The sequence below is a fragment of the Scyliorhinus canicula genome, chromosome 5, assembly GCF_902713615.1.
Source record: "Scyliorhinus canicula chromosome 5, sScyCan1.1, whole genome shotgun sequence".
NCBI classification, from domain to species: domain Eukaryota; kingdom Metazoa; phylum Chordata; class Chondrichthyes; order Carcharhiniformes; family Scyliorhinidae; genus Scyliorhinus; species Scyliorhinus canicula.
The window spans coordinates 154890525-154918262 of NC_052150.1; the positions used below are offsets into that span (position 1 = coordinate 154890525).

Genomic DNA, 27738 nt, shown 5'->3' on the forward strand with positions numbered 1-27738 from the left:
TTGGAATCGACCTAGCCTATACTTGAAAATATCTTCCTTTTTAAAGATGACCTGTTGTTCCATGAGCTCTTTTGGCAATCTGGTTCCTTTTTCCTGGCTAGATCACTTCCCATCCTATTAATATTAGCCCTCTTCCAATTTAGAAGTTCTACTTTTGGTTATTTTGTGCTCCTCTTCATTACTAATCTCATCTCTATGATATGATTATTGCCTGAACAGTTAGATATTGATTGGACCCAGTAAAATATTATAATCTTTATTGTCTCAAGTAGCATCTTTAGCAATTGTAATTAAGATTTTGTTAATAGGCAGTCTTACTGTGTAAAGTTCACAGTAATAACTAATTAGTGATTACGGTAGCACAGTGGTTAGCACTGTTGCTTCCTAGTGCCAGGGACCCGGGTTCGATTCCCGGCTTGAGTCACTCTGTGCGGCGTCTGCACGTTCTCCTCGTGTCTGTGTGAGTTTCCTCCGGGTGCATGCCAAGTAAAACTTAAGATTGCTGCTGAAATTAAGCTTTGGAGCTTCATTTACATCTGCTAAATTGAGATCTGAAAAGCTGCTTTCCAAGTAACTATTTGATTTTCTATTTTGATTTCTATTTCTGTGAATCAGTTGTGCTGATGTTGACAGAAGAAATGATGGTTGTGACTATCGGCTAAAAGGTCGGCGTTAATGTTGAAGTGCTCCAAGCTGGTTAACTCTAATTGAGTTGTCAATTAATAAAAATGCTACTTGTAGCTATTTTGTTGACATATTCCCAAATTTGAATGCATAATTTTAAATGTGTTAAATACTGGTGCAAATGCAAACATTGTGTTTTGACAATTTTTGTTTCTGTAATGTCCATTTCAAAAATATTCAAATTTTTAACAATAGGTGAGAGACGCGCTGGCGCCGAACCTGCGAGCCACCAGGCTAGCTGGGTGCGCTAGTCAACGGAAGCCAGGTTTGGGGGGGGGGGGGGGGTTCATTTAGCTAGACTAGAGCAGGGGTTAGGTGGTAGGATGGTATTACTGGGGGCGTGGGGGGGGGGGGGGGGGGGAGGTTGATCTGCTGACGAGGGTGGAAACTGGACATGGCAACAGTGGGGAGGTCATGGGTGGAGCCCAGAGGAAGCGCGACACATGGCTGGAGGGTTGGCCAAGGAAAGGGGAAGTGCCCCCCAACCAGGCTGATCACCTGGAGGAATGTTAGAGGGCTAAACTGGCCAGTGAAGAGGGCGTGTGTGTTTGTGCATTTGCAAGTTCTGAAGGCGGACATAGCCATGCTGCAGGAGACTCACCTGAAAGTGGCAGACCAGGTTAGGTTAAGGAAGGGCTGGGTTAGTCAGGTCTTTTTCGGGGCTCAGACTAGGGGGGGGTTGCGATCCTGAATAATAAAAGGGTTCAATTTGAGGCGAAGGGTACACTTGCGGATGGGGGCAGTAGATTTGTTATGGTTAAGGATAAGCTTGAAGGGGTGAGAGTAGTCTTGGTCAGTGTGTATGCCCCTAATTGGTTCGATGTGGATGTTATCAGGAGGTTGCTAGGGAAGATCCCTGAATTGGACTCTCTCCAACTTCTTATGGGTGGGGACTTTAACACAGTCCTGGACCTGAGCCTGGATCGGTTGTCTTCAAAAACGGGCAGGCTGCCACCGATGTCAAAGGAACAGAGAGTTCATGGAGCAAATGGGGGGAGCTGATCATGGAGATTTAGCCGGCCGTCGGCAAGGGAGTTGCCGTATTACTCCCACGTCCATGAGGTGTATTCCCGAATTGATTTCTTTGTCGTGAGTTGGGACTTGCTGGCCTGGATGGTGGGGGGCAGAATATTCGGCAATTACCATATCAGACCATGCTCCGCACTGGGTAGACCTATGGATTTGTAAGGACAGCTTTCAGTGCCCACATGGAGGTTGGAAGTGGGATTGCTTTCAGACGAGGCGGTGTGTGAGAGACTTGGGGAAATGCATGCAGAATTACCTGCAGGTAAATGATACCGGGGAAGTCTCAGCAGCGGTGTTCTGGGAGGCACTGAAGGCAGTGGTGAGAGGGGAGCTGATCTCAATCTGGGCTCATAGGTACAGGACAGATAGGGCAGAAATGGACCGACAGGTTCAGGAAATTCTACGGACGGACAGGAGCTACGCGGAGTCCCCAAGGCCAGAGTTACTCAGGAAACGACAGAGGCTGCAGGCAGAGTTCGGGGTGCTGACTACAGGCAAGGCTGTAGAGCAGCTTAGGAAGGCAAAAGGAGCGATTTATATGAGCATGGAGAGAAGCCCAGCAGAATGCTCGCGCAACAACTAAGGAAGAGAGAAGCGGCGAGGGAGATAGGAAGGATAGCGGATGGGGAGGGAAATTTGGTGGGGGACCCGGCAGGGCTGAACAAGGTGTTGAGGGACTTTTATAGTAAGCTGTACATTTCGGAACCCCCCCCCCCCCCCCCCCCCGGAGGGGATGAGGCGATTTCTGGACGAACTGACCTTCCCAAGAGCAGGTAGGGGGTTCAGAGACTGACTGGGGGCCCTGGTTAGGATCGAAGCGGTATTGGGGGGGCCTGAAGGTCATGCGGTCGGGTAAAGCCCTGGGGCCGGATGGGTATCCGGTGGAGTTTTGCAAAAAGTTTGCCGAGATAATGCTGGTCAGGGTTTTCAACGAGGCAAGAGACAGAGGGGGTTCTACCCCAGACGATGTCACAGGCCACTCTTTTGCTTGTTCTGAAACGGGATAAAGACCCGGAGGCTTGTGGGTCTTATAGGCCGATCTCTTTTTTAAAAAATAATTTTTATTGAAAAATTTTGTATTTGTATAACAACAACGAACCGCAATAAAATACCAACAATAACAATAATGATAGCCGTCATAAACATTTGCCCATCCTCAATGAACAACAAAACATATTAACAACAACTGAAATTAACACAATGTTAAGTTACATAACCATAGAAAAAATAGAAACAATAATAAAGAACACCCCCCCCCCCCCCCCCTCCTCCTCCTCTCTCTCCTCCCCCCCCCCCCCCCCCCCGGGTTGCTGCTGCTATTGACCAAGATACCTATCTTTGAGCCAGGAAGTCCAGAAAAGGCTGCAACCGTTTATAGAACCCTTGTATTGATCCTCTCAGGGCAAATTTGACCCTTTCCAATTTTATAAATCCCGCCATGTCACTGATCCAGGTCTCCACACTTGGGAGCCTGGCATCCTCCCACTGTAGCAAGATCCTTCGTCGGGCTACTAGGGACGCAAAGGCCAGGACACCGGCCTCGTTCACCTCCTGCACTCCCGGCTCTACCGCAACTCCAAAAATCGCAAATCCCCACCCTGGTTTGACCCTGGATCCAACCACCCTCGACACCGTCCCCGCCACCCCCTTCCAGAATTCTTCCAGTGCCGGGCATGCCTAAAACATATGGGCGTGGTTCGCTGGACTCCCCAAACACCTGGTGCACCTGTCCTCGCCCCCAAAGAACCTACTCAACCTAGTCCCGGACATGTGGGCCCGGTGCAGCACCTTGAATTGGATGAGATTAAGCCTCGCACATGAAGAGGAGGAGTTGACTCTCTCCAAGGCATCCGCCCAAGTCCCGTCCTCTATCTGCTCCCCTAGTTCCCCCTCCCATTTAGCCTTCAGCTCCTCCACTGACTACTCCTCCACCTCCTGCATTACCTTATAAATGTCAGACACCTTCCCCTCTCTGACCCACACCCCCGAAAGCACTCTGTCCATCGCCCCCCCGCGAGGGCAGCAAAGGGAATTCCTCTACCTGTCGCCTAGCAAACGCCTTTACCTGCAAGTATCTGAACATGTTCCCTTGGGGGAACCCAAATTTATATTCCAGTTCCCCCAGGCCCGCAAACCTCCCGCCAATAAACAGGTTCCTCAGTTTACTGATGCCCACCCCCTAAATCCCCCATCAGTGTTCCCCGGGATGAAACTATGATTTCCACCTAATGGAGCCTCCATAGAGCCCCCTGTTTTTCCCCCCCCTATGCCGTCTCCACTGTCCCCAGATTCTTGGGGTCGCCGCCACCACCGGGCTCGTGGTATACCTCTTAGGAGAGGGCAGCAATGGCGCTGTTACCAAGGCACCCAGGCTCGTACCTCTGCAAGACGCCGTCTCCATTCTTTTCCACGCCCCCCCCCCCCCCCCCCCCCCACCTGCACCCATTTACGCACCATTGACATATTGGCCGTCCAATAGTACCCCAAAAGGTTGGGCAGCGCCAGCCCACCTCTATCCCTCCCTCGCTCCAGGAAAACCCTCTTCACTCTTGAGTCCCATGTGCCCACACAAAGCTCAAAATACTGCTAGTCACCCTCCTAAAGAAGGCCCTGGGGATGAAGATGGGCAGCCACTGAAAGAGGAACAAGAACCTCGGAAGCACCGTCATTTTGACGGACTGCACCCTCTCTGCCAATGACAATGGCAGCATGTCCCACCTCTTGAACTCCTCCTCCATCTGATCCACAAGCCTGGTGAAATTATGCTTGTGAAGAGTCCCCCAGTCCCTGGCCACCTGCACCCCCAGGTACCTAAAACTCTCCCCTGCCCTCTTAAGTGGGAGCCTACCAATTCCCCCCTCCTGGTCCCCAGGGTGCACCACAAACACCTCACTCTTGCCTAGATTTAGTTTATAGCCTGAAAAGGTCCCAAACACCACTAGCAGCTCCATCACCCCCCCCCCCCGGCTTCCCTCCCACCGGGTCCGCCACATACAGTAGCAGGTCATCGGCATACAACGACACCCTATGTTCCTCCCCACCCCGCACCAAACCCCTCCACCTCCCTGAATCCCTCAATGCCATCGCCAACGGCTCGATTGCCAAAGCAAACAACAAGGGGGACAGGGGGCAACCCTGCCTGGTCCCTCGGTAAAGCCGGAAGTACTCCGACCTCCTCCCATTCGTGGCCACACTCCATCGGGGCCTCGTATAGCAGCCTCACTCATCTAATAAACCCTTCACCAAATCCAAACCTCCCCAACACCTCCCATAAGTACCCCCACTCCACTCTGTCGAAGGCCTTCTCCGCATCCAGCGCCACCACTATCTCAGCCTCCCCCTCAATCGCTGGCATCATGATGACATTCAACAACCTCCGCACATTCGTGTTCAGCTGCCTTCCCTTAACAAAATCTGTCTGGTCCTCGTGTACAACCCCTGGCACACAGTCCTCTATCCTGGTGGCCAGGATCTTTGCCAGCACCTTGGCATCCACATTAAGGAGAGATATGGGCCTGTATGAACCACACTGCTAGGGGTCCTTGTCCCTCTTTAAGATTAAAGAAATCAGCGCCCGTGACATCGTCGGGGGCAAAGTCCCCCCTTCCCACGCCTCATTAAGTCTCCGCACCAGCAAGGGGCCCACTAGGTCCACAAACTTTTTATAAAACTCCACCGGGAACCCATCCGGCCCCGGCGCCTTCCCTGACTGCATCTGTCCGATCCCCTTAACCAGCTCAATCGGCGCCACCCAACCCCTCCACCTGTTCCTCCTGCACCTTCGGGAAAGATAGCCCATCAAAAAACCTCTCCATTCCCCTCCTCTCCACCGTTGGCTCCGACCGGTACAGTTCCCCGTAAAAGTCCTTGAAGACCTCATTCACCTCTACCCCCTTCTGCACCACATTCCCTCTCTTATCTCTCACTCTAGCAATTTCCCTAGCCGCATCCCGCTTGCGGAGCTGATGAGCCAGCATCCTCCTCGCCTTTTCACCATGTTCATGCACTGCCCCTTGTGCCTTCCTCCACTGTGCCTCCGCCTTTCTAGTGGTCAGCAAATCAAATTTAGCCTGTAGGCTGCGCCTCTCCCCCAACAATCCCTCCTCTGGTGCCTCCGCGTACCTCCTATCTACCTCCAGCCTCTTCCCCACCAGTCTATCCCTCTCGCTCCTCTCCCTGTGTGCCCGGATGGATATCAGCTCCCCACGAATCACTGCCTTCAAGGCTTCCAAGACCATCCTCACCCGGACCTCCCCCGTATCATTCACCTCTAGGTACCCCTCAATACTTGCCCGGACCCTCCTACACACCTCCTCGCCAACAACCCCACATCCAACCGCCACAACGGGCGCTGGTCCCGCACCTCCCCCCATCTCCAACTCCATCCAATGCAGAGCGTGGTCGGAGATTGCAATGGCCGAATATTCGGCCTCCTCCACTCTTTAAATCAGTCCCCTACTCACCACGAAGTCGTCTATCCGAGAATAAACCCTATGTACATGGGAGAAGAAAGAGTACTCCCGTGCCCTCGGCCTCAATCCTCCATGGGTCTACCCCTCCCATCTGGTCCGTAAACCCTCTCAGTACCGTGGCCGCCTCCGGCCTCCTACCCGTCCTTGAACTGGACCGATCCAGTGAAGGATCCAACACCGTATTGAATTCTCTCCCCCCCCCCCCCCCCATAATCAGACCTCCCGTCTCTAGATCCGGGGTCCGTCCCAGCATACGCCTCATAAAGCCCGCATCATCCCAATTTGGGGCATACACACTAGCAAGTACCACCTTCTCTCCCTGTAGCCTGCCCCTAACCATAACATACCTACCCCCCCTTATCCACCACCACCTCAGATGCCTCATACGACACATTTTTCCCCACCAGAATTGCCACTCCCCGGTTCTTCACATCCAACCCAGAGTGGAAAACCTGCCCCACCCACCCCTTCCTCAGATGGACCTGGTCCGCCACCTTCAGGTGGGTCTGCTGAAGCATTGCCACATCTGCCTTTAGCCCCCTCAGATGAGCAAGTACCCTAGACCGCTTCACCGGCCCATTCAATCCTCTCGCATTCCAGGTGACCAACTGGATCAGAGGGCGTCCCGCCCCCCTCCCCCGTCGACTAGCCATAGCCCGTCGACTGCCCGCCCCAGGCCAGCACCCCCCGCCCGACCCAGTCCCCACAGCGACAACACCTCACCTCTGTCCCCACCCGGCCCACACCAGCTCCTTCCTGACCCTGCCAGCAGCAACCCGGTATTCCCCCCCCCCCCCCAGGCTAGGAACCCTCCTAGCTGTGAACCGTCCTCCATTGTACTTCCGTGGGTCAGCTAACTTCTGCTGACCCCGGAAACTCCCGCCAAAAACCCGACCCCTCCCAAAGTGGGATCATCCCCCATCCTGTCCCTCCTCAAGGCACCGCTCCAGCGCGGGGAGAAACCAGTTAAGGCCCCCCCCCCCCCCCCCCCGTCGCCATCTCTACCCCCCAGCAACATGGGAAACCAGAGGAAAGCCCGCGCTTTCGCACTGCCCCACCACACCCTTCTGACGCAGCTCCCAAATGCCAGCCCCACTCCATACCCCCAACCGTATACAGAATACAACAAACCCCCCCCCTTCGCCGCAAGATACAAAACCCAAACAATGCCCCCCAACAAAAAACAGAACAACACCCCAATAAATAACCATTACAAAAGTACAGGGAAAAAAAACACCAACAGCAGAAACCAGCAATAAAGCATTACAACCGACCCCCCAACCCCTAGTTCGAGTCCAGCTTCTCTGTCTGCACGAAGGCCCACGCCTCCTCCGGGGAATCAAAATAATAATGCCAATCCAAATAAGTTACCCACAAGCGCGCAGGCTGCAACATTCCAAACTTTATCATCTTCTTAAAGAGCACCTCCTTCGTCCGATTAAACCCGGACCGCCGCTTAGCCACCTCCGCACTCCAATCCTGGTAGATCCGTACTACCCCATTCTCCCAATTGTTGCTCTTCACCTTCTTGGCCCAGCGCAGCACACACTCCCGATCACTGAACCAGTGGAACCTCACCAGCACTGCACGCAGGGGTTTGTTCTCCTTAGGCCACCTGGCCAGTACTCTGTGGGCTCCCTCCAGCTCCAGGGGCAGATGGAAAGATCCTGCCCCCACTAACGACTTCAGCATCGTGGCCACGTAGGTTGTCGGATCCGGCCCCTCCGCAAGGCCCAAGATCCTCAAATTCTTCCGCCTCATGCGGTGATCAAGCTCCTCAAAGCGGTCTTGCCACTTCTTGTGGAGTGCCTCGTGCCCCTCCACCTTACTCACGAGGACCACTGCCTCCTCCTCTCGTTCAGTGGCCTGCGCCTGCAACGCCTGGATGGCAGCACCCTGGGTCATCTGAATCTCCGAGAGCTTTTTATTCGTTTCCTGCAGAGAGCTCAGCACCTCAGCCATAAAGTCTGCAAAACAGCGCAGGAGAGCAGCTTGCTGCTCCTGGGCCCACAGCCTCCACTCTTTTGGTGCTCCGCCGGCCGCCATCTTGGAATCCTTCCCCCGTTTTTTCTGGGGAGCTGCTGCCGTTTTTCCCCCTTTCCACTACGAGTTGGAGTCATGAAATGCGGAGAAAGTCGATCAGCACACCTTCTCCCACCGGGAGACTTCGAAAAAATTCAGTTTTGGGCTCTAAAAAGAGCCGAAAAGTCAGTTTGAATTGGGAGCTCCCAAATGTGCGGCTTCCTACGTCATCGCCGCCACCGGAAGTCACAGGCCGATCTCTTTGATCAATGTAGAAGCTAAGTTACTGGCCAAGATCTTGGCGACAAGAATTGAGGACTGTGTACCGGAAGTAATTGCGGAGGACCAAACTGGGTTCGTAAAGGGTAGGTAACTGGCAGCCAATCTAAGGCTGCTTAATGTGATCATGATGCCCCCGGAGAGCAGGGAGGCAGAGATGGTGGTAGCTATGGATGCTTATGACCAGGTCGAGTGGGATTATCTGTGGGAGGTGCTGGGAAGGTTTGGGTTTGGGGAAAGGTTCATTGACTGGGTTAGGCTGTTATATCAGGCCCCAGAAGCTAGTGTAAGGGCGAACAGGACGACATCAGATTACTTCAGACTGCACCGCGGGACAAGACAGGGTTGCCCTCTCTCCCCACTGTTCATGTTGGACATAGCGCCAAGGGACTGGAAAGGGCTGGTCCGGGGGGGAAGTGGAACATAAAGTCTCATTATACGCAGATGACCTGCTGTTATACATGTCAGACCCAACGGCGGGGATGGACGGTATCATGGAAATCCTGAGGAATTTGGCCGGTTTTCAGGATATAAATTGAACATGGCTAAGAGCGAGATGTTCGTAATTCAGGCGAGGGGGCAGGAGAGTAGGCTGAAGGGGTTGCTGTTCAGGCTGGTAGGAGAAAGCTTTAGATACTTGGGGATACGGGTGGCACGGGATTGGGGCAGGTTGCATAAGCTCAACCCGTCCCGATTGGTGGAACAAGTGAGGGAGGCGATTGAGTTAGGATGCGCTCCCGCTGTCACTAGCGGGGAGGGTGCAGATTGTTAAAATGCCAATTCTCCTGAGATTTTTGTTCATATTTCAGTGTCTCCTCATTTTCATCCCAAGGTCCTTCTAAGAGGCTGAATAAAATTATCCTGAGATTTGTCTGGGTGGGGAAGATGATGCTCGAAAGGAACAGAGGGGAGGGGGTCTGGCGTTGCCGAACTTTAGCAACTACTACTGGGCGGCCAACATAGCGATGATAAGGAAGTGGATGGTGGGAGCGGGTGAAGGCTGCTTCATGCAGGGGCACCAGTTTGTCAGCCCTGGTTACGGCGCCCCTGCCGCTCCCGCCAGCGCGGTACTCCACCAGCCCTACAGTGGTGGTGCCTTTGTGGATCTGGAGCCAGTGGAGGAGGCATATAGGGGAAGTGAGAGCATCGGTGTGGACCCCAATCGGTGGCAATCATCGATTTGCCCCGGGGAACATGGACGGTGGGTATCGACTAGCAGAGGGCGGGGATTGCGAGGGTGGGTGATCTGTTCCTGGAAGGGAGCTTTCCGAGCATGAGGGCATTGGAGGAGAAGTTTGGGCTGGTGGGAGGGAATGACTTTAGATACTTGCAGGTGTGGGGTTTGTGTGCAGACTGGTGCTGTCCTTCCCACGCCTTCTGCCAAAGGAGAGGCAGGGCAGGTTAGTCTCTAGGGGAGAGGTAGGTGAAGGTAGAGTCTCAGATATTGAGCTAATGGGAGCAGAGGATACACGGACCGTTGGGGGGGGAAAGAGGGGAGGGGAGATGGGAGGACAGTATTTGGGTAGAGTAAACACGACCGCAACATGTGCCAGGCTCAGTCTGATCCAGTTTAAGGTCATGCACCGGGCACTTGACCGTGGCCCGGATGAGTAAATTCTTCGGGCTGAAGGACAAGTGTGTCCGATGCGCCGGTGGGCTGGCTGATAACGGCACATGTTCTGGTCGTGCCCTAGACTCTGGATACTGGCAGGGATTCGCATTCATCATGTCCCAGGTTTTGAAAACTGGGGTGGTAATGAGTCCTGAGGTGGCAATCTTTGGGGTGGGTCGGAGGACCCGGGAATCCAGGAAGAGAAGGAGGCCGATGTCTTGGCCTTTGCTTCCCTGGTAGCCCGCCGACGAATACTGTTAGCATTGAAGAACTCAAAGCCCCCGAAGACCGAAGCATGGCTATCGGACATGGCAAGCTTTCTCGGTCTAGAAAAGGTTAAGTTTGCCTTGAGGTTCACTATCGGGGTTTGTCTGGAGATGGCAGCCATTCATTGACTTCTTCGTGGAGAATTGATCGGGGGCGGGGGCTAGGGTAGGGTAGAGTAGGGGGTGGTTTAGGCAGGTCCTTGCGAGAATGGAGTTGTGGTTTGTACTATGCGTTACTTGCTTTTCCTTTTGTACAGTACTATACAATGTCATTGTTTTATATGCCAAAAATACCTCAATAAAATTGTCTTTAAAAAAAAAAAAATTCAAATTTTTAACTGCAATTGTTTCAGCTGCTTTCCTAACTCAAACTGTCTGCCTGGATGACACAACTGTGAAATTTGAAATATGGGACACAGCAGGACAAGAAAGATATCACAGCTTGGCCCCAATGTACTATCGAGGAGCACAAGCTGCTATCGTGGTTTACGACATTACAAATGATGTAAGTGATACAAATGATTACAAACAATTACATTATGCAGTTAGAGTCCTAATTTTGATGGGAGTGCTTCAAAGATTTAAGTTGAATGAAAATGTTATTTCCAGTAAATGTGCAATATTCAAACTTCATTTCACTGAAGATCTTAGTCACAAAATGCACTATATGAGCTATCAAGTGCAACTTTCTGTTGATTGTATGGATGGTGTTAAGATTCTGTTTGTGATGTGGGAATCGCCAAGTTTGAGGAGAAGATTAAGATGAATTATCTGCTGGCACTGCCAATTGGAAACAAAAAGCTAGAGAGATTTTTAATTGGTAGAACTCTAAGCAAATGGGTAGTGTGTGCTGGGGCGTCTGTAGAATAGCAGGAAGTTTTGAGCTGAAAATGGAGTATGGTAATTTCAGTGCTTTAAAGAAGTTGTTGAAACATACATTGTATAGATGCAGGGATAAAAATATGACTGACTTGATAGCTATATGAAAGTAAGGATTTCTCTCCAAATCATGCTTATCCTGCTGATTACAGACCTGCAACTGGTTTATCTTGTTCTCTTTTTCCCTAAATTTTCCATTGCTCATTTCTGAAAGGGAGTAAGGTGCGGGTTAAGGGATTTTGTCCATTGTATTTTCCATATGTCTTTCATAGGATGTGGATGTTCCTGGCAAAGCCAGCATTTGTTGCTAATCCCTAATTGCCCTTGAATTGAGTTGTTTACTAGACCATTTCAGAGGCAGTTAAGAGTCAGTCAGACCGGGTGAAACTAACAGATTTCCTTCTGTAAAGGACATCAATAAACCAGATGGAATTTTCTTTATAGCAATTTTTATTAGTTTTTCAAATCCAGAGTTAATTGAATTCAAATTGTACTAGCTACCATGGTGTTATTGGGGCCCATGTCGCAGAGTATTAGCCTAGGCCACTGGATTACAAGTCCAGTGACATTACTGCTATGCTGCTGCCTCTGCATTTTTTATGTAGCAATATAGTTTTGTTCATTGAAAGATTTTTTTTTTTTAATTATTGATTGCACTGAGGCTGCCTGATTGGGCCACCTTCACTTCTAGAGTGCCCTTTTGACATTTTTGATGATGCAGATCTTTTGAGATTCAATACAGTTAGGTGAACCCCCTCCAAATCTCTCAATAACTCAAGTAGTCCTGTCTTGGATTGGCTGTGGATGCAAATTTCTTGACATGGTTTTTTGAAACTTCCTGACTTAAAAGATTTCTAAGTAAAGCAGAGTTATTTGTAGGATTTCAATGCAAACAAAAACTTGCATGTCTTTAGAAAAGCCAAAATAGTTAAGTGGACCATTACTGATAGAAGGATCTCTTTGACAAGACTGCTACAACTACTTTCTCTGACTTCCCCTTTAACTTTTTTATTTCTCTCGATATTGCAGTTAATTTTGTTTTTCTTTGCTTTTGTTCCATTTTTATTTATTTCCCGATATTGATTTATTACAGTTTCTGTTGGAAGTATTAATATTTGAATGGTTTATTAAATTCTGCAGTGGTAACTGAATATTTTTGGAAACCTGTATTTCATAGAATTTACAGTGCAGAAGGAGGCCACTCGGCCCATCGAGTCTGCACCGGCTCTTGGAAAGAGCACCCTAACCGCGGTCAACACCTCCATAACCCAGTAACCCCACCCAACACTAAGGGCAATTTTGGACACTAAGGGAAATTTATCACGGCCAATCCACCTAACCTGCACATCTTTGGACTGTGGGAGGAAACCAGAGCACCCGGAGGAAACCTACGCACACACGGGGAGGATGTGCAGACTCCGCACAGACAGTGACCCAAGCCGGGAATTGAACCTGGGGCCCTGGAGCTGTGAAGCGATTGTGCTATCCACAATGCTACCGTGCTGCCCTGTAAAATACCGTGTATTATAGACACGTAGGAAAAGTCGGAGGACTTAAATTGCTAAACTGCTAAATTGAGCAGAAGTCTGATGGTGCATCTGAATAAACTAATTTCATGAAAATGTGTCGATGTGAGTAGCATCCTTATCTACATCCTAAGCATTCATTTGACTTGAAATAGATACAGATATGTGTTGAATCTCTTTTTTTTTTAATTTAGAGTACCAAATTATTTTCTTCCCCCCCCCCCCCTCCCAATTAAGGGGCAATTTTGAGTGGCCAATCCACCTACCCTGCACATCTTTGGGTTGCTTTGAACTTTGAGGTATTGAGTCAACTGGCAATCGTACTGTTTATCCAATTTGGTATGTTTTAAAATTTGTATTAGAATTATTTTTTTTTTTAGAGTATCCAATTAAGGGGCAATTTAGCATGGCCAATTCACCTGCCTTGCACATGTTTGGATTGTAGGGGCGAAACCCACGCAAGCACGTGGAGAATGTGCAAATTCGGCACGGACAGTAACCCAGAGCCGTGATCGAACCTGGGACCTCGGCGCCGTGAGACAGCAGTGCTAACCACTGCACCATCGTGCTGCCCCCGGATTAGAAATTTCTGATGTAATATCTAACTTTACATTTCTGAAAATATTGCACGGATAAGTGTTTTTACAAGTTTTGGGCAAGAGTTTTTGCATGCCAGAATGCTGCATTGGACCTTGGGAGTGTTGAAGCCATTTTTTTGTCAGGAGTTTATTTTTTTAGCTTCACTCTTTGGTTGCCTTGGTTTGGAGGGTGTATAATCTGTTTGGGAATATTTGCAAGTTTTCTACACTGTCTTCTACTTCTATATTATGCAAGTTGCAGGATAATCATGGCCGTCTTCGATCTAGAAATTTGAAGCCCCCTCTGGAAGTTCATCTTGTCTATGTCACTTTGGAATCGATGTTCTCATATCACCCCTATTTTTTTCTTTCAAAATAAATTGTGATCCCCTGTTCAGTGTTTTCAATTTAGTTCAAAGTAATTTTATTATATTTTGTATATCATTTATGATCTTAGAATTTACAGTGCAGAAGGAGGTCAGTCGGCCCATCTAGTCTGCATGGCCCTTGAAAAGAACACCCTACCCAAGCCCACACCTCCACCCTATCCCAGTAACCCCACCCAACATTTTTGGACACTCCACGGTAGTTTAGCATGGCCAATCCACCTAATCTACACATCTTTGGACTGTGGGAGGAAACCAGAGCACCTGGAGGAAACCCGTGCAGACTCCGCACAGACAGTGAACCAAGCCGGGAATTGAACCTGCGACCCTGGAGCTGTGAAACAACTGTGCTAACCAGTGTGCTACCGTGCTGCCTCTTGTATGTCTCAATTATCTTGCAAGGTTGAAAAGCACATATTTTGCTGCCTTCCTTATAATTCACCTCTCAACACCAAGGGTCAGTGTCATGGCTCTTTACTGCAACAACTCTTTAGGGCCTCCCTTGTATTTTAGTCTCCTTATTTAAGGAAGGGTGTAAATGCATTGGGGACAGTTCAGAGGAGGTTTACTCAATTGATATTTAATTGAGTGGGTTGTCTTAGGAAAGGTTAGATAGCCCAGGCACGTTTCCACTGGAGTCTAGAGGAGCGAGGGTGACTTGATATAAAATCCTGAACAATCCTAAGGTAGATGTAGAAAGAATGTTTCCACTTGTGTGTCCAAAAGTAGGGAACACTGTTTTAAAATTAGGGGTCGGCCTGTGGACAGTGTTTTTCTGAGAGTTGTGCAACTTTGGAACTCGGCCTCAGAAGATGGTGGGGTCATTGAATATTTTACAGGTTGAAGTGGATGAATTTTTATTAGGCAAGGGAATCAAAGGTTATTGGTGATGGATGGGAATGTGGAATTTGACACTCTAAGATCATGGCTGATCTACTATTGAATGGCGGGGCATGCTTGAGGGGCCGAATAGCTTTATGTTGGTACAAATACAGAATCCTCAATCAAATAACTGATTCTTTAATGTTTTTAAGCAAAATAGTAGGTGTTAAAATCGCCTTTATATTTGAAGTTGGATTGAAACTACCTAGAAAGCCAGTTGCACTGTTATGCACTATTGCAACTGGCACAATTTACCACACTATAAATCAGTGACTTTCATAGCTGCCTCCTTTCACAGCTGGATTATCTCAACATGTAGAATTATTTTTATTATAGTTCAAAATTTAAAAAGCTTTATGTTGGAGCAATCACTGCATTAAACCTTGCTTTTTGTGGTATTTAGCAAAACCTCAAATTTTCCCCATTAAAATAGACATAACTGGCTATACACAGCCTTATTGTAGGTAAAAGAAAATCCATAAACAAGCAATGAGTCACAAAAGAAGTTCCTTTGAAAAAGCAGACTTTGCCATTTGGCTTCATGGTGAGATTAAGTTTTTGTTAATATCTGATAGCTTGCGTGGGTGATTTAAACTGCTTTTGGTCATCAGAAAAGCTTTACGTTGTAGTTTCTGTGTGCACACAATTGAGCCCCTCTATTACAAATTTGTTTGCCTGCGCAAACATAATTGTGCACATAATCGCAGTTTGCTGCCCCAAAACTTCACTTATCCGTGATTTAGAATATTGAATTCTCTCCTTTCCCACTTATGCACTGCGCATGTCTGTGCGGAGTCTGCACGTCCTTCCTGTGTGTGCGTGGGTTTCCTCCGGGTGCTCCGGTTTCCTCCCACAGTCCAAAGATGTGCGGGTTAGGTGGATTGGCCATGCTAAAATTGCCCGTAGTGTCCTAAAAAGTAAGGTTAAGTGGGGGGGGGGTTTGTTGGGGTACGGGTATAGGGTGGATGCGTGGGTTTGAGTAGGGTGATCATTGCTCGGCACAACATCGAAGGCCGAAGGGCCTGTGTGTGCTGTACTATTCTATGTTCTATGTGCTGACTCTGCGTATGTGCAAGTTCATCGGTTGCGATTTTGCACTTCTGAGAATTTACAGGAATGGACCCCTCTGCCCTGCAACTGGCAGGATTTGAACGTATTTGGCATCCAGAACTTTGTGACCTGTAGTGTGTGTATATGTTAACTGGCAGGCCTACGACTGTGGAATAGAATTAAAGCATAGCACTTCTCAAGATGACCCAACAAATAACCATTGTCATCTTAACCAAACCAGTGTCTAGATTTATTCTAACGATGCTTTGCAGAATATTGGTCCTGAAGGCAGGTGTTTGACAGCTGTCCACCCATTGTTTGGCATTTTTGTAAAAGTTCCTCCTGTTCATTATTTCCTTTTGTCAATTTGCAGGATACTTTTGTACGGGCCAAGAATTGGGTTAAGGAGCTTCAGAGGCAAGCAAGTCCTAACATTGTAATAGCTTTAGCAGGGAACAAGGCTGATCTTGCTAACAAGAGAGCAGTAGAGTTCCAGGTTTGTAAACTATGAGCAATCTCTACTGTGTGCGGTAAAAATGTTTTCAAAACAGTTGGCTTGGTGCACAGAAAATGCTTTGTAAACTTCATCTTTCACACTTGTGACTAACAGTTTATGATTTAATTAGTAATTTGAAATCTAAACTGGTAGCAGTTAATCTCCTCAAAAAAACATGTTTTCCATAGTGCCTATTAAAGTTTGAGCCTCCCATTGATCTTTCTCTGATTCAATTGCCACAGTTGCTCCTGTAAGCAGTCTGATCTTTTTACCTGATGGAAGTTGATTCTCACTGCTCAGTAGAGACTTGTGTGACATGAACCAGATATTTATCTTCTCACGTACTACTTCACCTCCCTGAAGGAAAGCCAAACAAACATTTGGTGATGTGAGGCTTGATGAATTATAAAACTGCTTTATTTCAAACACATGAAAAATATGAAATTAACTGCTTTTCTGCTGCTCTATTGAGACCTATTGCAGCTGGGCAACAAGGTGTCCAAGCTCCCTGTCTTATCGGCAGCCAAATAATCACCTTGGAGAAATAATTCTGGGAACTTCTTCTGGACCCCCCCCCCCCCCCCACCCCACCACACACACACACACACACACACACACACACAAAAGCAATCAAATACTTGAGATGTTTGGTCTTCGGCAACAGCCGCAACTGTCTTGCTGTCAACTTCAACCACAGGAATTTCACCCTCAACAATCCTACTTAATTTCATTTTAACTTGGTGCCACACTCCTGTCACAATCTGCTGCAATGTCTATCAGTCACTCACCTCATCTCTGGAATGGCAGCTGTTGTTCCCGTGTTTGGACCAAGTAATGAGGTCTGGCGCTGAGTGGCCTTTTCGGAGTCGAATTAAATATCGAAGATCAGGTTATTGGTAAGTGTTGCTTTTTAGCACTGCGGTCAATTCCTTCTAACGATTTGCTGAAAATACAAGGGAATAGGTTAATGGGACCAATTGACTGAATTGGCTTTGTCCTATTGAACAGTTTTCCTCCTTGGTAAATGCTAATGTTGTGATTTGGTCAGTTAATTCTTTGCATTAATTGTCCAAGTATGTCAGTGTACCTCAAAATGAGTTGTTGCTTTGTGGAGAATGAGGGTGAAAAGAAATAATGGCAACACTGACCTAAGAAGCTTTAATTCAAAACTGAGTAATAGCGTGGTTTTATATATGATTGGTATAAATGTTCTACTGCTTGAGTATTGAATCTCTTTTTCACACTGCTGAATTTATGTATCCCTAATGTCCACAAGAATGGCATTCTCTAGTGTTTACTGCAGACCACGTTACACAAAGAAATACTTGTTCTGTGTGGAAAAACTGGATGTATTCCAATTGTGCCATTTTGAAAAGGATGAGGTAGTTGCTGCTGTAGTCCTGCAGACAGGCTCCAAGAAAACTGCTTTCTAACTAATTGATCTGTTTATAGGAAGCACAGTCCTATGCAGATGACAACAGCTTATTATTCATGGAGACATCTGCAAAGACTTCAATTAATGTGAATGAAATATTTTTGGCAATAGGTAAGCTTGATCACATTGAAATTAACTTCCATAATTGCAGCTTGCAGCAATAAAATTTCATTTAAAAACTGCATTTGCATATAAAGTAATGGAATAAAAGCTGCTTATGTAAGTTTCTGGGCATGCTTATGTAAGTTTCTGGGTAGTTTCAGGAATGTATAAACCATGTAATTTAATAACTTCTCACTAAATGAAAGTAGCCATTAAACCAAATGCAAAATAGTGTGGATACTTAAATGTGAGATAAAAATGAAATGTTAGAAAGCTGCAGCAGGTCTGTAGGGAGGGGTACTGGGTTAATGCTACTAGTCAATAACCTGAATTGGAAGATGCTTGGAGATGGAAAGCTTTTATCGGTGTAGAGCAGGGTATAGGTGTAGGCAAAGAGCAATAGGAAAAGCTCTTTTAATAGGGTAGAGAGCAAGGATAATTAAAATAACAAGGGATTATGAAGCAAGGCAACAATAAGATACTTATGGGAACAACATAAATTCCGAGGTGGAGATGGTTACAATAGAATAAAAGCAAAGGGAAGCATGGAATACCTGCCTAAAAACTTCCATGACCAAGAAATGTGGTAGAAGAAAAGCAGGTAGACCCAAGGGGTTTGAAACACCCTGACAATCTATCAATAGAGGATCCGCTCCCCAAATACTAGTCCATACTATATTTTCTTTCAGTGGCTCTGGTGCCACCATTCTTGCTGCCTAATAGAATTAAGGCCTAAAGTTGTTAAACCCAAGTGTTTCAGCTAGATGATGCAAGTGTCTTGTAGAAACATTAATTCCTTTATACTAAGCACTTGTACATTCTAACTTATTTGTCATCTGAAAGTTTCTGACGTTTCAACAAACTAATTTTATTTGATTTGCTGTTTTGCTATTTCATTCTTTTTCTCCATTCTTTCTTTATCATCTTTCTTACGAAGGATGGTTGAAAAAGGAAAGTCAAGTGTTAAATATAAAATAAAAGCAGAAAATGCTGCACATACTCAGCAATTCCAGTCAGCATCTGTGGAAAGAAACAACATTAATGTTTCCAGTTGGCCTAACGAACATACAAAATGGAAGGAGAAATTGATCATTCGGTCCCTTGAGCCTGCTCCGCCATTCAGCAAAATCGTGGCTGACCTGTTTGTGCTTGGGAGTTCGACATTCCCATCTACCTGCGACAAGTTTTGATTCCTTTGCCTAATAAAAAAACTATCTACCGTTGCACACAAAAGGAAACATCCTTTCCATACTTCCCTTGTCAAGACCATTCAGGATCTTGCATACATCAATCAAGTCCCCCTCATTCTTCTAAACACCAATGGAAACAAGCCCAACCTATCCATATAAGACAGCCAGCTCATTCCAGAGATCAATCTAGGGAACCTCCAAAGCATAATATCCTTCCTTTATGTTCAATTTCTCTTGTAATAAAGGATAATATTCCATTAGTCTTGATTGCATGCTGTACTTGCATATGTTTTGATGACTCGTGCACGAAAACACATAGCTTCTGAAGTCGTTCTCCATTTTAAGTCGTACTATACTTTTTTCCTGCCAAAGTGAACAGCTACATTTTCCCCTCGTACTCCATCTGCCAAATATTTGCCCACTCGCTCAACCTCTCTATATCCTTATGTCCTGTTCGCAGACTTTCCTCCCGGTCTATGTATCGTCTTGCAAATCTATCTACCATTCCTTCAAACCCCCCCCCCCCCCCCCCCCCCCCTCCCAATCTAAGTAATTGATGTAAATTGTAAAAGGTTGAAATCCCAGCACAAACACTTGGTGGGACTCCGCTATTCCATCCTGTCAATCAGAAAAAGGCCCATTTATGCATACTGTTTTCTCCATCCAATCTTCTATCTAAACTAATGTTACCTGCACACCATTACCTTTTTTCCACAATACTTTATCAAATGCATTGTGGAAATCCAAGCACAGCATGTATGCAGGCTCCTCTTGATTATAGCACATGTTACTCCTTCAAAACATTCCAATAATTTGGTTAAATCTATTTTTCGAGTTTGTATATTGTCCTTGTGTCTGCGTGTGTTTCACCCCCACAACCCAAAAGATGTGCAGGGTAGGTGGAATGGCCACACTAAATTGCCCCTTAATTGGAAAAAAATAATTGGGTACTCTTAGATTTATTTTTTTTAAATTACTTTTCGTTCACAATGTGCTGACTCCTCCCGATTACCGTGAGATTTTCGAAATACCCAGCTGCAACCTCAATGATTCTAACAACATCCCCACGATAGACGTCGAGCTAACTGGCCAATAGTTTCTTGTTGTCTGCCTCCCTCCTTTCTTGAATAGGGGGGTTATATTGTTGCTTTCGAGTCTGATGGAGCCGTTTCAAATCTAGCCAATTTTGAAAAATTAACGCCTTATCTATCTCGTTAACCACCTCCTTTAAGAGCTAGGATTGAGTCCACCAGGACCAAGAAGGACAGCACGATAGCATAGTGGTTAGCACAATTGCTTCACAGCTCCAGGGTCCCAGGTTCGATTCCCGACTTGAGTCACTGTATGTGCGGAGTCTGCACGTTCTCCCCGTGTGTGTGTGGGTTTTCTCCGGTTTCCTCCCACAGTCCAAAGATGTGCAGGTTAGGTGGATTGGCCATGCTAAATTGCCTTTAGTGTTGGGTGGGGTTACTGGGTTATGGGGATAGGGTGGAGGTGTGGTGTGTAGGGTGCTCTTTCCAAGAGCCGGTGCAGACTCAATGGGCCGAATGGCCTCCTTCTGCACTGTAAATTCTATAAGACATTTTTCAGCCTGCAGTTCCATCAGTTGTCTTGGAACTGCTTCCCTAGTGATTGCAATCTCACCAAGTTTCTCTCTCCCTTCAACCTCCTGATTTACTGCTATTACTAGTGTTTTTTTTTTGTATCCTTGATATTGAACACGAGCAAAATATTTCATCCGCCAATGCCTTGTTATACACTATTCACTCCCATTGTTACTCTAGAGGACCGACATTTTTTTCCCATTTTAAATACTGTAGAAACTCTTGCTATTTTTTTTAACATTTCTAGCCAGCTTCCGCTCATACTCCAATTTCTTTCTCCCAGTTTAACCTTTCCCAGGCCTTCTCTGTCATTCTTTATACTCTGACCAATCATCTGTCCTTCCACTCATCTTTGCAGCTATGTGCTTTTTCCATGCGCTTCATGCTTTCTTTAACTTATTTAGTTAATCATCGATTGTGGGTCCTCCCATTAGAATAATTCTTTATAGTAAGAATGTACTTGAACAAACTATTGTGCATTATCCCCTTATGTCTGCTAGTATTGATCCAGTCTGGTATCCCAGTTCATCTTGAGCTCGCTCAGCCTCATGTCCAAATAGTTGCCCTTATTTAAGTTTAAAATACAAGTCTTAGATCCACTCTGCTCTCTTTCAAACTGGATTTAAAATTCATTCATTGTGGTCGCTACCACTGAGGTACTTCCTTTATTCTGAGGTCATTAATCCTGTCATAATACCAAGTTTAATATGGCTTTTAACAGTAACGTCATTGCAGTGTTAATGTAAGCCTACTTGTGACAATAAAGATTATTTAAAAAAATAATCTGCTCTTTGGCTCCAGAATCCTATAGCCAGTCTGATTTTTTCCAGTTTATATGTAGATTGAAATCACCCATGATTATTACTGTGCTTTTATCATAAACATCTGATATTTCTTCTTGTATACTTTGTCCTACATAGTGTTAACTATTAAGAGGGCCGGTAGACCTCTTCCATGAGTGATCTATTTCCCTGACTATTCCTCATCTCCACCCAAACCGATTCTAATTCCTGATCATCTGCACCAAGGTCATCTCTAATTAATGTACCTGTGCCATCTTTGATTAACAGCGCTATCCCTTCACCTAGCTTCCTACTCTTCTGAAATATCATGAATATCAATATTCAGACCAAATCCTTGCCAACCTTCAGCTACATCTCTAATTGCTATCAGATCATATTTACTTCAATGTGCACTATACATTAATTTACCTTGAATGCTACATACATTTAGGTACAGAACCTTTAGTTTTATCTTTTTGTTATCTTTGTAACATCTTGTCTTGACAGTTGATGCGCTCTTTGTTTTCTTTTTAATCTCTTCCTGCCATTTTCTAACCCTCAAGTCCCATTTTAGAACATAGAACAGTACAGCACAGAACAGGCCCTTCAGCCCTCAATGTTGTGCCGAACAATGATCACCCTACTCAAACCCACGTATCCACCCTATACCCGTAACCCTAACAACCCCCCCCCCCCCCCCCCCTACTTTTTAGGACACTAAGGGGCAATTTATCATGGCCAATCCACCTAACCTGCACATCTTTGGACTGTGGGAGCAAACCGGAGCACCCGGAGGAAACCCACGCGCACACGGGGAGGATGTGCAGACTCCGCACAGACAGTGACCCAGCCGGGAACCGAACCTGGGACCCTGGAGCTGTGAAGCATTGATGCTAACCACCATGCTACCGTGCTGCCCACCATTTTATTAGTTTGCTCTACTGCTTTGACTCTACTCCTTGATGTGCTGCATCCACCCAAGCTTGATCCATCACCCATCTTCCCCTCTTGTTTAGTTTAAAGTTCTCTCTACTTCCCCAGTATTGCAGTCGCTGAAACACTGGTTCAAGCACTGTTCAGGTATAGACCATCCCAATGGTACATTCCCCAGTGCTGATGCCAGTGCCCCACAAACTGAAACCAACTTCTCCTGCACTAGTCTTTGAGCGCTGCATCAGTGTCACAATTCCTATTTACCTTCTGACAATTTACACAATGCTTGGGTAATAATCCAGAGATTTATTACCTTTTGAGGTTCTGCTTAATTTGCATTGAGCACTTAACAGCCAATCAACTTGCTAGTTTCTGGTGAAGTCCCAGCCACATTTTATTCCACTGCTGACTTGCAGTAGGTGAAATGGTGCACCCTTCCACTCCAACTCCCAGCAAGGTAGTCTGCACTGCAATCCCTCTGCTGTTCCTTGGCTCCCGACAGTCTCCCACAGCTCCATGCCAACTCCTAATTCTGACCTTTCATCAGAACTAGAAAAATTGAGATGTAATGTGTTTTGGCATCCAAAAATACAAGGCGGTACAGGTTATAATCTGAAATTGTTGAACTGAGTCTGAAAAATTGTGAAGTGTATAATTGAAAATGAGATGCTGTTTCTCAAACTTGCGTTGAGCTTCTTTGGAACAGTGTAGCAGTCTGAGGACAGATGCCAGTGGGTTGGATAGAGAATTAAGATAGGCTTTGATAAGTTTCCGATAGTTATTGGCTCTGGACCAGAGCACTAGTTTAGGATCATCCATGGAGAGATTTGAAATTCAGCATTTCTGACTGGGTTGGAATGTGGTGCATTCAAATAACAAAAAGTTATTTTGAGCAGAAATACTGAAACATATTCATTGATCGAGGCCCAGGAACTGAACTGTTAAGACTTTAATCTGCAATCTCATCCTTTGCAGCAAAGAAATTGCCTAAGAATGAGCCTCAGAATACAGGACCAAACAGTGGAAGAAGCAGAGGAGTAGATCTTCATGAACCCACCCAACAGACGAAGAGCCAGTGCTGTAGTAACTAGGTCTGTTTCTAATGCAATTCCATTTCCAAGTATCCACCTCACTACTGCTTTGTAATGGAAAACCTGGTGTTAACAGATGACCCTCAACAATTTCAAAATTTAGAGCAAAAGCATATAGTTACATTTCTAATACAAGATTTATGTCTTAACTTTTAAAATGTAAAGTGCTCTTCTCTTCAGTTGGTAGATGCATGCATCGCTCAATACAAGCATAAATTTTGCCTTCTGTCGGGATGAACTAATGACAAATAAATAAAACTTTAACCTGCTAAATTGGTTCAATTTAAATTTGTACTATTGACTGTATCCAATTGTTAACAAAGAGGTGACCATTTGGTTAACGCTTCTTAAATGTTTATATTGGATGTACAGTATATTAAAACCAACATAATCAAATTATTTATTGGAAATAACTTTAAAATGTTCAGTTTCATTCAGTAATCTGGTCTGCAGATAGAATTATAATGGAATTGAACTCTATTTTGGCAGGTTGTTCTGTAAAAGCTGTACCACTCCTTGCACTAATATTTTCTTGTGTATATTCCCTCAATATCATTACTTTGCGATTTACTGAGATCCATTTCTTGTAAATAGGGTATTACGACTTGGTCTGCATTTACTTATCAGACTGCTCTGGTAGGAATGCCATACTGAAAACAAATCATTAAAATACAGAACTAATTGAAGTAGATCACATGATTTGCTCTAGAAGGATTATGAAACCTTTTAATTATGATATAAATATGACAGAGTACTCTACAAATGTATGTACTGTAAGTAATGACCGTGTATTCCTTCAGTAATTTTTCTTCCAATTCCCAAATGTGTATTTTTTTTGTTACAGAATGTTTTTCTTTTTCCATTGTAATGCACAATTTTTGTAGTTAGTTGCAGTACTGTGGACATATCTTCTAAAAGGTGAATTATCTGATAAACCAATAGCACAACAGGTTAAAAACATTTATGCCATTGCATTAAGATGAAACATCTAGCAAAAGGAGCACGGGTAAAGGCTTTACATTTAACAATGGGCAAACTAATGATTGAATTTTTAAAAATGCAATAATCAAGATATTCATGATCTGATATGTAAACTCTTCCTCCTTTGACTGAATCCATGTGAATTCAATGTTTCAGAACTAAAATTAACATTTAACGGTTTTTGTATTTATTCACCTGTTAGAAATTGGACGCCTCTAATCAATTTGTTAAAGTATACATGTAAATAAAAATATTCAAAATGTTGGTGTTAAATCATTTTGAAAAATTTCTGAACTGGAATGTTAGAAATATATTAAATCTGTCAAACATCCATGACTTATTTTCAAATATAAGATGACGTGAAACTTAAAGTTTTCAGTACACATACAATTCCTGATAGAACTTTTGAGATTCCTTCAGCTTTAAGATGTTGATAAAGGATATTTAAATATTTTAAGTGGTTTGAAGTCAAAGGAAACCATGTTCAGTCATTATTTGGCAAACTGACACCCTGCTCCATTTTAAAAAATTCATTCTGATGAAATTGAAAGCAGTGCAAATTCAGTCTTTCCATTTACTATCCCATCAATCTCCCTTGATCGTCTACTAAGTGATGGAAGGTGTTGTTGATACTGCTATCAAGCAGTACTTGCCAATAACATGCTCAGTCTGGGTTCCACTCAGGCCACTCCTTAGTCCAAGCATGAACAAAGCTGAATTCAAGAGGTGAGATAAGTGAGTTCCTGTCCTGGATGTCGAAGGTGATAGCATCAAAGTTAATGGGAATCGTGAAAAGTGGTCTTGGTTAGTGACATATAGCACAAAGGAAAATAGGTGTTAGAAGCCAATCGCCTCATCCACAGGACATTGCTGGCCAGCCACCTACATTCTGCTTCATCAATTACCTTCCTTCCATTAGCAGGTCTGATATGGGAATGTTTGTTCTTTGCAATGTGACTCCTTAGATACCAAAGCAGCCTGTACAGATCTTGCTATATATAGACAACATTCAGACTTAGACTGATAAGTGGCGAGTAATACTCATGCCACACAATGGCCATTGTTGAATCCCCCATCAAATTCCTGGGAGTTGCTGGAAACTGAATTGTACTAGCCATGTAAATGTCGACAAGAATAGGTCAGTGACAGCATTCTGAGGTTGGTAATCCACTGCCTGCCCACCATCTATAAGACACCAGTCAGGAGTATAATGAAATATTCTCCCCTTGTCTGGATGAGTGTAAAGGGATCTCCGACAATACTTATAAAGTTTGGCACCATCCAGGACAAAGCAGCCTGGTTGCTTGGCACCCCTTTCACAAACATTCACTACTGACACTAGTGTGCCATCTACATGCTGCACTGTCATCTTGCCAATGCCTCTTCAACAGCATCTTCCATATCCACGACCTCTGCCACCTCAAAGGCCATAGATGCACGGGAACACCTGCAAGTTCACCTCAAAACCCCGCACCATTTGATGTGCTCTTTTTTTCTATCTTCACATGCCTTTCAGTATCTTTTTGCAAATTTATATGGGTAGTATATCAAAATGTATACTAAAATTCAGCCCCCATAAAATACAAGGAACATATCCAACTGTTAAAATTAATTTATCTTCCTTCAAATAAGTGTATAATTAGTCAGTAAGGTTGCCATGGTTCTAGAGGGCATATTAACAAACATGGTAGCAGAGCAGCACCTCATGGAGGAGCAGCTTCCAGAAGAACCATCCATTCCAACGTGCCTGTTTGATTGGCATTTCAGAATCATGCTCTGGGCTTCACAGCGTCTTCAGCGGCCAGGTGCATGCTGGGGGTTGAACAAACCTGGCTTAAACTAATAGTGTAATACTTTAATTTTGTGTTGCTATACTGTATGTTCTCTATGTTTACAAACTGTTCTGATATACTTTAATCATTTTAGATTAAACATGTCACCCTTCTTCAGTTCCAACTTTTCAATCTTAAACAACAATTTTAGTTTTAGTAGGCCTGCTGTTCAATACACTCAATTTATTTGGAACCCCAATAGATGACCTTAAAATATTACATGGTGATGCAGTGGTGTCTCAATGCGCTGTGGTCCCAGGTTCGATCCTGGCCCTTGGTCACTGTCCGTGTGGAATTTGCACATTCCGCGTTTGCTTGGGGTTTCACCATCACAACCCAAAAAGATGTGCAAGGTAGGTAAACTGGCCATGCTAAATTGCCCCTTAATTGGACAAAATGAATTAAATCACACGAGCTTCCAGTTGGAAGATATTTCTAATGACTAATTAAGGTAAAGTCAGACTTGCATTTCTATAGAAGCTTTCGTGACCTCAGGGCATCCAAAAGCGCTTCCGAGCCTAGGACGTACTTTTTGAAGTGTCTTTCCTGTTGTAACATAGGAAGCACAGGATCAAATTTGCACAGACAAAGCAATAAGGGTTGGACGTATTACCAGAGACTATTCTCTAATTAGTGTTGTGGGATTGTTGGTATCCACGAGACAGGAGACCGATGTAGTTTAATATTTCTTCCCAAAGAGTATACTCTGACATCTGTCACTCACTGGCACAGGTATCAGTCTTGCTAATATGTTTCAGACAGTGTCTCACAACCTGACACAGAAGTATGATACCCAGCATTGAGGCAAGGCTGACACTGATTAATCCAATCATTTGTAGCAAAGGTGTCATTCAAATGAAAATGCATGTCAAAAACTAGTATTGTCAGATTTGACTGTGACAAAGCCAGAAAGGATTGTGAGTAATACATTTTTTTAACTCTCCTCTGAATATGATTAATTATAATCTTTATTGTCACAAGTAGGCTTGCATTAACACTGCAATAAAGTTACTGTGAAAAGCCCCTAGTTGCCACATTCCAGCGCCTGTTCGGATACAGAGGGAGAATTCAGAATTTCCAATTCAACTAACAAGCGCGTCTTTTGGGACTTGTGGGAAGAAACCGGAGCACCTGGAGGACGCCCATGCAGACATGGGGAGAAGGTGCAGATGACTCACTGACACTGACCCAAGCTGGGAATCGATCCTGGTGCTGTGAAGCAACAGTGCTAACCACTGTGCAAACATGCCACCCACTTTTATAGCTTATATAAACTATTTGGAGTTTGAATTTTGATAAAATACCTTGTTTTCACATTTTACTATATTTTAACTAATTTTGCACTTCAAAATTGCTCACTTGGGAAATTTTTCACATACTTGTTTTGAGTTTTGCAAAATTGAGTTATTATTTCATCCGAATATGAACAACTTGTCTAGAATGTTTAGATTCATGTCACAAATATACTGGCCAAAGATAAATTGTAGTTTTCTTCATATTTGTCCATTATCTGCAATTACAGTTAGATTCCCTAATTCTCCCACTGGTCTCCACCAAACCTTCCATTGCAATCCCATGCTCCTCCCTGATTTTGGAACCAACAATAGTGGCTCAGTCTAATCGAAGTTTA

At 45.0% G+C, this 27738-nt stretch overlaps 1 protein-coding gene across 2 annotated transcripts in view; it reads left to right on the plus strand.

The window, feature by feature from the left end:
* The window catches only part of LOC119966342 (ras-related protein Rab-5A), a 47213-nt gene extending 22664 nt beyond the window's left edge, over positions 1-24549 (plus strand). For both annotated transcript variants that reach the window (XM_038797846.1, XM_038797847.1), the window contains 4 exons: positions 10715-10866; positions 16036-16158; positions 17611-17704; positions 23180-24549. In XM_038797846.1, coding sequence (XP_038653774.1) covers positions 10715-10866; positions 16036-16158; positions 17611-17704; positions 23180-23295 — 485 coding nt within the window. In that variant the 3' untranslated portion in view covers positions 23296-24549. The remainder of the gene's footprint in view (positions 1-10714; positions 10867-16035; positions 16159-17610; positions 17705-23179) is intronic.
* Positions 24550-27738: the final 3189 nt, after the last annotated feature.